Source organism: Phyllopteryx taeniolatus, chromosome 11, assembly GCF_024500385.1.
Source record: "Phyllopteryx taeniolatus isolate TA_2022b chromosome 11, UOR_Ptae_1.2, whole genome shotgun sequence".
In the NCBI taxonomy this organism is placed as follows: Eukaryota; Metazoa; Chordata; class Actinopteri; order Syngnathiformes; family Syngnathidae; genus Phyllopteryx; species Phyllopteryx taeniolatus.
In genome coordinates this window covers 27,746,833-27,757,147 of record NC_084512.1, presented here as the reverse complement: position 1 = coordinate 27,757,147, position 10,315 = coordinate 27,746,833, and the positions used below count along the sequence as shown (strand labels likewise).

The 10,315-nt window shown below is 43.3% G+C and overlaps 1 protein-coding gene across 1 annotated transcript; it reads right to left on the bottom strand.

Moving 5' to 3' along the window:
• Positions 1-1,729: 1,729 nt before the first annotated feature.
• On the bottom strand, positions 1,730-10,130 carry LOC133485335 (dual specificity protein phosphatase 19-like). Its single transcript, XM_061788840.1, has 5 exons — positions 9,963-10,130; positions 9,372-9,610; positions 7,151-7,197; positions 4,614-4,766; positions 1,730-2,502 (listed from the first exon to the last, which is right to left on the bottom strand). The coding sequence occupies exons 2-5, from the start codon at positions 9,586-9,588 to the stop codon at positions 2,320-2,322; spliced, it is 600 nt and encodes a 199-aa protein (XP_061644824.1). The 5' UTR covers positions 9,589-9,610; positions 9,963-10,130; the 3' UTR covers positions 1,730-2,319.
• Positions 10,131-10,315: the final 185 nt, after the last annotated feature.

Below are 10,315 nucleotides of genomic sequence, written 5' to 3'. Positions count from 1 at the left end.
TCTTTTTCTTTGTTGGGGAGGAACCAATCCCAAAAACGTTTAGTGGGGGTTCATCCGCACTGATTCAAGAATTTTTAAGTGACATTGGATGACATGCTTGTTTTTATTTACCGTCGTTTCCTTTTGTTGAGTCATGCTGCTTCTTGATTGGCTATAGTCTGTTCCACGTCACAAATCACGGAGTCCTAACTTGGGCAAAGTCAACTCTCCCCACACCCATGAAGACTTTTGGTCGTTATTTAAGATTGTCGCCCCCGAAGTGTTTCAGACCTGGGACGAATCCACTCTTAACACACATCAGACCTACGAAAAATGTTATAGTCTGGTCTTGTCTGGTGTTTGACGTGCTTGGTTTGGTAGGGGCCAAATCAGCACACAAAAAAGTCTGACTGTCTTTATGTATGTACCAGGCCTTGTGCAGCCTCAGGAGTGTATATCAAACTAGTAGCCCTTGGCATTATCAGTACCCAAGAAGTAGCTCTCTGTTTCAAAAAGGTCGGTGAGTACATCACTCCCTCTCGTGTGATATTGCTTAATTGTTGCTTATTTCGTTTTGTGTAAGCATTAAATACCAAATAAACGATAATTGGTTGATAAACTTTGATATTTTGCAATAAACTTTCATGCAAAATACATTTTTATCAGAATATTCCATATTTGGAAGTGGTTGCTTAGCAGCCTACCAGGAAGTAGCCTGGAGGCTTTTCCGACTAGTGTAGACGCTCAGTAGATCGTATGTCATTTGTCGTGTCCCAAAGCTCGGGACACCACATTCATTATTATTTCCTCCATTTTCTGCACGCCGTTTACTGTACAAGTACGGCAAAATCTTTTGCGGTTAGCACTCCGCCAAACCCGCTCCTATCGGATGCGCTGTCGGACGTCATCGCAACGCCGCTCCCGAAACTGAAAATGTTTCAATTCGTCATGCGACGACGGCGAACGACCGCCTTGTGCGCTGCAACACAACACAAAAATGTCGATCATTGTATTGTAAAAGATGCTTGCAAATGTCTTATTTTGCTTAAACACAAAGCTAATAAATGTGCTTTCATGAAGGACTACAGAAATTCGAGAACATTTACTGCTGAGAGGCTGAAATTCCAAGGATTTGGACAAGTCACACGTTAAACAATGATTATTAAAATAGTAGATAGATTAATTTGATAAGCGATGAGTGGTCGATTCATAGAATAATTGTTGCACCTCTAAATTTTAGTTTTTGGGGGGGTCTGGAATGAATTGTAATTTCAATTTATTTCAATGAGGAAAATGTATATTGCATGACTAAATTGAATGAATTAAAGTCGCACGTCGAGGTACAAAGCGGGAGCACAAAACGTCGGACGGCGATATAGCGAGGCGAACACTTCATTTGTCTAATTGGTCAGGCTGCACGAGCATCTGGACATCGGGCGCAATGAAGCCGTAGTGTGCAAACATCGCGGTTATGAACGCTGACAGAAGCCGGCTCTACGCAATCAGTCGGCAAGCTTTACGGCCCCCTTAAATAATCTACGACCTTTACGGGACCGGCAGGAATTGCCAGCCATTTGGCACAACTTATCTCCTCTTCTAAGCCGCTGGCACGCCACCAACACGCACACCTCCCCGCCCCGCACTCCCCCGAGCGCCCGCCGCCAACGCAAACTCCAAAAGCTGCGCCTTCAAAATAATAATAATAATAAAGAAAAAGAGGACAGGCACACTTTCTAACAAGAGCAGATATATATATTTTATATGACAAGTTACCATCATTTCTCATTGGGAGATGCTTTGTCTGTTTCCGGCACATACGCACACACCCGCTTGTACACACTATAACGCGCTCTCTTTCACACACTCGCACACAAAAACACACACACTTGAGCTCACTCTTGCTCCCACACACATACACTGCAACATTTTTTTTCTTGAAAAAAAAGTGACTTTATTCTTTTAATTCCTTGTTATGACAACTTTTTTTTCTACCACCCCCAAAAAAATCTCAATTTGTTATTGTCACGTTGTTGAATATGGGCAAATTCTACTTCCAATGGCCTTTTGGGGCTCACAAGGTTATGTTTAAGTGGCGTTAGGATTATGAAGGGGTCCTTGGAAACGTGGACCCAACAGCTTTGAGAATCCCCGGTCTCACCTTTGACTTGACTTGGTCTGTTGGAGCTTTCTTCCTTGCGTCCGTGGCCTGACACGGTTCCCCAATGTTTGAGGAGCATGCTTCTCGACCCGCCCCCAAAGGTCAAGTACCTTCAGATTACTTCTGTTGTGAACTGGCGCTACAGAATAAAACGGGAATGGAATTGAACTCGAACGTGATGTTCACGGTCTGTAGCTTTGCAGCTGGCGGCGGAATCCCGGGTTGGGTCGACTGGAAGGCCTCGCCAGTTTCACCTGCCGGTACGCCTCGTCGAACGGGAGCCCCTCTCTCCACATCAAGTACGCCGTGACGATGGCGGCGGAGCGCGACACGCCGGCGTTGCAGTGGACCAGAACCACGCCATCCTGAAGCCAGAGAGAGAGCATTGAGGTCTGGTCCAAAGAGTTCTTCCTGTGATTCTCAGGAACATTTTCATCATATATTTGAATTCTGAAACTTTTTTGTCAAAATCTGACTTGTACGACCTCAGGGGTGTTCATAGAGGTTCCACGGTATAAATAAGGTAAGGCAGAAATGATTATGTATCATTATGTATTTGTATCACAATCCCACACAAGCAGTAATAGATCGACAATACGTGAAGTTGTAATCTGTGTATGGGAGCGTGAAGATGTAACTTGATTAATATTAATGCCAATGCAATTATTTTTAGTGCCTGCGGTGTCAGGGTTGGTAATGATTAAATTAAAAGGCACATCTTGAGACAGTGCCGACGCTCGCCACGTTGACGCATTTGTGTCGTTTTGTATTGCACGTGGAGTCGCTTGTCACTGCTTCGAATCTGTCTCTTTCTACATGTCAATCAATGTCCATAAAGTCAGATGGACGATCTTACATACGCTTTTTAATTGCAGCTTTCTGCGGTTTGCTTCCGAACATAACCCAATCTGGCGGCCGCTCAGGGCTCGTGCAGGCTAACGTAGAACAGACACAGATTAAGAATATTCCTCTTTTATGAGTCACTATCAGTCAGAGAGGTCGCCCCATTGCATTATCTGTGCAGGCTTTGCCATAGATACACAGAGCAGGCCTTGTTTTGATACTTTTAGGAGAATAAGAAACATCTGCAAAATGAAAATTGCCTAAACCGGATAATCCATGACTGGCAACATGGAAACTTAATTTGCTTTTGCTCCGAGTGCTCTCGTTTTGTCCTTATTTGACAGCGCTGGGCTGAGTGTTTCCATATCGCCGCGCATATCACATTGTCCACCGCGAGGGTCTGCCAGGAACGCCATCCAATAAAAGGAGGTCATAGGTAAAGAAAGGGACACTCAAATGTGGACTTGATGCCAGCCTGGTCTTTGTGCTGAGCTTTGGTCTTTGAGTTGTGCTGCGCTGCGGATAAACCACTGCTGGAGAGGCGAGAGTGTAAACGCAATGCAGGGATGTTGCAGGCCTGCGCATTAGTGATTGTTGAACTGAAATCAGATACATTTTGATATTAAGCCAGTTGGAGCCAACATACTTTGCCAATGTGGACTTGTTATACAACTGGGTGGGTTTGGAATAAAAAATAAAGGAAATACTGTATCCACGGCCATACTGTTGTCATCCTAAAAGCTTTAATTGTCGTACAGACAACGGTTTAGCAACATTCCTAACTGGCAAACGAAGTGTAAGGATGTAAACCGCCCAAACTCACCCCTAACTTTTCCTGGGTGTTAACTTTTTCTTTTCCTCCTAAAGACTAAATGCAACTCACTTTCCGGTTTTTGCATTGTCGCTTTAGCCATACTGTTCTGAGCAGCAGTGGATTGTGATTGTAATGCGATTATAATCGCATTATTCCGCTTTGCAATCACCGTAATCAAAATCCTAAAGTCACGAAAATGCTGCCGTCGTGTAAGCTCGAGACCGAAATGAGATCGTTTTTAAACTGTTTTTCTTTTTTTTTTTTAGAGATTTTATTGGAAACCGAGCAAAGCTGATCTACACATTCACCACCCTCCCTTCACACAAGCTGGGACAGACAAGCAGACGACAAGAAGTACATCTGCTATCGTACGACACACTTGAATAGGGCTGAAACAATTCATCGAATTAATCAGATTACCTTGATTGCCTCGAAGCTCGGCAGTGATCATTTTTCCACATATACTAACATTACTGCAGACTCGAACTAAGAATCCACTCAACTGTGCATTCAAAAAAAAAAACTGAGCATGCGTGTTTAGTGTATCTGGTGTGGTCTGTTCTAAAGAAAAGGCGCTGTTTCAGATATCAGAACTATACATTAACACGTTGCTGATACAGCTATGTTCGGCCTTCTGCTTCTTGCTTTAATTTGTAGCCAGCCATCCATTGGCTTCTCCCGTCTCTAATAAAACAACATGATGAATGTACAGTGTGCGTTTATTGATTGAGCGCACAGTAAAGCAGGGCAGTGAGATCCAATCGCAAGTGCTCCCCTGAGACGCAGCTGGAGAACGCATAGGGACGAATTCTGCAGTACCTGCTCCCGGGCTTGATCTATAAAGGAGCCGCACTCCTTCACGTACGAAGTGACGTCCGTTTCCGGGAGGTCCAGGATCTGGACGCTCTTGTAGACCAACTGATCGAGGAACAGGTCGGCTACTCCGTAGGCCACGTTTAGCACGTGTGACACCTGGAAGACAAAGACACAATGAGGCACCTTGGCCAAACCAGCCTCAATTGTGAAGGTGGGAGACGGTGGCGGCACACTGGCCCTGACGGAGAGCAAGGAAAATGAAGCAGGTGTGTGGGGGGGAAAAAATTGGAGGAGGAGACAGCAGAGGCGTTTATTAGGAGACAGATGGTGTTTCTTAATTGTATCTCTGGAAATAAATTATTCTTTTGCCATCAAAAGCTCTTTCTCAGTCTTGTTGTTGTTGCGGTTTTATAGTAGCAACGTAACAGGTGGCCATCATCTTTGTGGAATTTTATGTAGGAGCACTTCAAAAGCCTCCAAAATCCTCCATTACAAAGTTGCTATTTGAGTCAAGTTTTTAGGGATTTTACTTTGAAATGTAATTTTGACACTTTGACTTGGAGAACCCCTCAGAATTTCGGCCTGTACCAGTACTTTAATTTAACTTGTCAGCCAATCGGCGAGTAGCAGACGAAACCAAAGGGTCGAGGACGTATGTTGAGGAAAAAAAAAAAAAAAAAACGCTCTTTTACTCTAATTTGAAGGCCTATTTTCTATAGGCCATATCACACAAAAACATTCCCCAAAAAGGTGATTCCCACCAAAAAAAAAAAAAAAAAGAATCTATTTCTCCAGAACCCACCACCTGATTTGGAAAATTCCTGCTGCATTGCATTCAGGTTGACGTGGCCATTCCAACCAAACTCATTATTCTGACAGATTGTCATTTTGGGGAAATCTTGTCACATCGCTATTTATAGCTGAAGGCCCAGGAACCAAATGCACAGCCCGCCACTGCTATGCCGTACTGTTTATACGGCGTGAGGGCAGTTGAAGAGAGCCCCCTAGAAAACAACACACTTCAGTTTATTCGAACTCACGCTGGCAATAAAAACAGGAGTGCGGAATGAGTAAAATGATGACTGCGGCGGACTCACAGAGCACCGCGACTGTTATGTTCAGCAAATGGAGAGCAGCGGTCCAAAGTGGATAACACTTTTGTGGCTCATTAACGAGGCGCGGCTGCAGCAGTGAACGTGTAAGAGGGGGTCGGGGAGGTCAACAAATTATACTCGAGCACACTCGTTTCTCTCCCTCTTCATGCCGCCACATCTGCTTAGAAACACAGCCGCAATGTACATGTGGGGAAAAACCAGCAACCCGGAACAACGCGGCTGATGGCCTCTTGTGCGTTAGCACGCATTAGCATGTTAGCATGTGATCGATGGCGCTAATTAGTGCGCAGCATGTCACTGGTGCACGTTGGAATTCAATTACAACGGTCAGTTAGTGTGATAAACGACCTCGTTGGGGCACTCGAACGCAAAGCAAAGAGGACGTCAGCAAATTTTTTTTTTTTCTCGGTTTGTTGAGATTTGATTGCGACACCACATTCCCAATCTCCCAGGTGACCTCTGAAAATAACCGAAGTACACTAGTATCTTGACGCACGAGTTGAATTTGTTCTCCTGATACCTCAGTTTACTAATATATTAAATCCATTTTCATCATTGAAATAAAAAGAAATGTCATTCATCTGTTCCTGCTGCTGAAAAACTATATTCTGTAACGTTTTAAATGAAAGAAAAACATAGAAACATCATGAAATCGAATGTAAAGTGTGTTGGGGCACACGTAAGTCAAGGTAGCATTGTATTAGAAACAGCAATACTAAGTACTGTGCAACCACAATTATAAACAACATGAATACTTCTCTGTCAGTGTCAATCAAAAAAACAGCGTTTTTAATTTGGCATTTTTGTCAGGACATCTTCAGGAAGACAAATTAAAGACTTTATTGAGCATTTTTAAGGCCATTCAGATCCATTTGAATACCTCTCCTTTACTAAATGTGACCATTCGGAGTCGGGAACTCGGGCTTAATATTTTTTCACAATATTGTCATTTTTTTTCTCTGCTATTTTTGTGATGGACTTTCAAATGTCTAAAAAAGGGGCAATGATGGTGCCATATTTTTAATGATAATTAGGCATTTGTTTGGGAAAATTGATTGGTAAATTCGCAATTCTTGTTGCAGCTTTATGTGTCAGATGATAATAGATGGTGTACCTAATAATGTGGCCATTCAATGCTGTCAAAATGCAGTCACATCTCACGAGCTATGACAACCAGCAGGGAACGACCGTCTTCATCATGTCCCTGCAGGCAGAACGAGTTGAGGTCTGCAACCGACGGTCCCTGGAGCGAGAGCATTTCCTTTGAGCCGTGCTGGGATCATTTACTCCCCCTACTGAGCGGAAGCAACACTGCACGAGTCCGCATCTAATCTCATGTCTCCACACATGTGATCATCCCACGCAAGGGCACGGCCCCCCACCATTGAGCCCCCCCACCCCCCTCTCGACTCTTTCTACACTGACCTGATATCTCTGCAAGGTGTCCATGTCGTGGGCCGCATCCTGAGAGGCTGAAAGAGCAGAAAAGGAAAAAAAAATGATGTGAGAAAACAACATTTGAAGCAAAAAAAAAAAAAAAAAAAAAGAACAAAAAGCAGACGACTGCAGGTTTGCATGAACTGCAACTATTGCATAATAAAATTGCATCTCTCAATATGACACAAAAAAGAATACTAAATCTTGGGGCAGCTGTGAAGGAGTGGTTGAGAATGCGGGCTGTGACGCACTGATGCTGATAGTATATCAAATTAAATAAAACACTACTGTATATGCAGGTTTAAGGAAGGCAAATTTAATCCAGAAGAGTCTTTTTCAGAACACTTCGATCGAAAGTTAGATTCTCATTCACAAGGGGTGTCCAAAAGGGGCTCGCAACATTGAAAGAATTTGTGTAACTTTTATATATAGACAGAAAAGAAAGTAATTTGAGAACATGTGAGAAAAATCTACTGGTGAATTTTCAACCTTCTGAGGTAGTACCAGAGCCGTAACAGGTGGAATGCCGTCTGTATGTAATGATAAGACAGCTCTCCTTAAATTGAAAAATCAAACAAACAAACATAAAAACAATGAGTTGTGCGTGTACGTACATCCTGTCCTGAGGCATGTCAGGAAAAATAAGCGTAAACGTCAATTGTTCTCCTGTGAGTGTTTTATAAAAATGGACGAGGAGGGTTGAACGAGTGTGACGTGTAAATGGGAGAAATGCATCATCTTGAAAAGAGTTTGCTCAAAAGAAAGAAAAAAAAAAAAAAAGGTTAACACAGCAAATCCCAGCTGAGTCGTAAGCATGTGGACGTCGCGGTGCGTGCCGATGCCGATCGGCTGACTTGCAGGACAAATGTGCGGACTTCAATGCCGTTCGCACCAATGTGCCGTAAAGGAAATGTTCACTTTTATTGAGCCGAACAGATGCAATATTAATATTGATCCCTGCTGACGCGTTGTCTCGTCTTCGGGGTTCAAGAGTCGCGTGTGTCTACGGAACACAACGAGCTGTGAGGGAGTTCAATGTCGGGCTCAAGGACACTCCAGCAGGAAGCACACGTACACAAGGTGCAACAGTGTTAGGGCCCCACCAGATGGCGCTGTTTTTGTTTTTTTTAATGTTCTTAGCTATCCGCAGTAATCCCTCATTTATCGCGGGAGTTAAGTTCCAGAAAACCCCTGAAATAGAGGAAATCTATGAAGTGGCAATCAATTCTTTACTGCATATTGATATTAATTTTAAAGTTTCATATATGCAATTCAACACTTTAGCCAGGTGCAGTTATTAACTTGTCCACTTGAGGTCACTCGCCACACACTTTACAATGCTTAAAACATGCATATGCTTTTAAAAGGCAGTTGTGCTGTGCTTGAGTGACATGAAGGTCAACCCATGCTGACGTACAAAAGACGTGCGATTTGCTGGTAGGCAATGTGCCTCGCAGTGAGAGTCTCGGCATTGAAAGCAGCGCAAAAGCATCATGGTGCTTGCTGCTGCTTCCCCGAATTTCTCGCGGCGCTCTTTTTAACTACAGGTTGTAGAAAGTCAACCTAAGCATTGCTCTTTACTTGCATTTGTTCCATATTGTTGGCCCAAACAGCTTCATATTGTTCCATATTGTTTTGTGTGTATTAGCTATACTGTACATAGGGCTAGGTTGGTATTTGTGAATGTATTGCATTCACCTCCTACTGTGGCTTGTGTGTTAAGTTAACCAGTGGCACGCCTGTCATGCTCACTGCATTACTGAGCAACTTGGCAACTTACCACATGTGTGAGTTGAAATTGCTCAGTAAGGTTTCTTTTTCTGCAACGTAATCAAGCCTATTTGTCCTTATGTAAGTCACTGGATTGCGGGCGTGCTGGAGCCTATCCCAGCTATTTTCGGGCGAGAGGCGGGGTACACACCCGGCCGGAACGGGTCGCCAGCCAATCGCAGGGCACATTTAAACAAACAACCATTCGCTCTCACATTCTACCAACGGACAAGATAGGGTCTTCAATTATCCAACCGTGCATGTTTTTGGGATGTGGGAGGAAACCGGAGTATCGAGAGAAACTCCACGCAGGCACGGGGAGAGCATGCAAACTCCACAAATTATAATATATAAATAAAATATACATATTAAATTACACATAAAGTCATCATTGTTAATCTAGTAGTAGAGACAGGTAGGCTACAATTCTGTTTCTTACCCAGCAGTAAGAAGGGTCGCACCACTCCAACTTGAAGGTCCAGACTTTTATCCTCCACAAATCCACATCCGTTTCCCTCCTCCAGCTCCTCCACCTCAACTCCTCCATCAGTGTGCCTCTCCAACAGCTTTCTACCCGTCACCGTGGTAACCTGGGTGCACTGTTTCCTCAGGCGGCTTTTAGAGAAGCCCTCAATCTCCCCGGACAGTGAATGCATCACCGGAGGGGGTCAAGTAGGACTGGAAGAGATGCACCAAGGTGAAGTTCAGGAAAGAAGGCATAAGATTGTTTTTGGTTTTGTTTTTGGGTGGGTGGCGGAGTGTGGGTGTGATTAATTGCATGTATGTACAAATTGTGATGTAAGCAAACTATGTGACAGTATAAATATGTAATATGTTCAGTAATTTGCTTTAATTCCAAGTACAGTGTTAACAAACAATTTATGGTAGATTATTTAACGTATAAATCACATTCAATTTCTCGAACGAAATCGGTAGGTTTTTTTTTCTATTTAGTTATAGATTTAGCCAAAATATACGGTAACACCCAAAAACATAGCTTTATTGTTGTTACAATGATTCGTGTACTCACCTCATAAAAATATAGATTATTGACACGACCTGCAACTAGAAAGCTATAATTGCTATCCCCAGCCTTTACATTACATTACGCCAGCTGTCGGGAACGTGAATATTAGCTAGCTACATTCAAAACGTTTAGCCACAGCATGTAGCGTTTGCAGAGTGAGAGAAAAGGCGGAAGTACGTCAGAGCCTGATACATTCACTGTCTTAAACTAAAGTAGGAATGCTGACTATCCCACAAAGGGAAGCCATTCTAATACTAGTGTACATTGTGTGACACGGTTCATCTATAACTGAAAGTATGAGGTGCTTATCACAAAACGTTCTTCTTTCTTACTGACACTCTTGACTACCCCATATA

Excerpts from the sequence above, each read along its gene's own strand:
- LOC133485335 (XM_061788840.1), bottom strand. The coding sequence starts at position 9,588 with ATGCATTCACTGTCCGGGGAGATTGAGGGCTTCTCTAAAAGCCGCCTG. Across the intron at positions 7,198-9,371 it reads GCGACCCTTCTTACTGCTGG|CCTCTCAGGATGCGGCCCAC; the intron begins GTAAGAAACAGA and ends CTGCTCTTTCAG. Across the intron at positions 2,503-4,613 it reads TAGATCAAGCCCGGGAGCAG|GATGGCGTGGTTCTGGTCCA; the intron begins GTACTGCAGAAT and ends CTCTGGCTTCAG.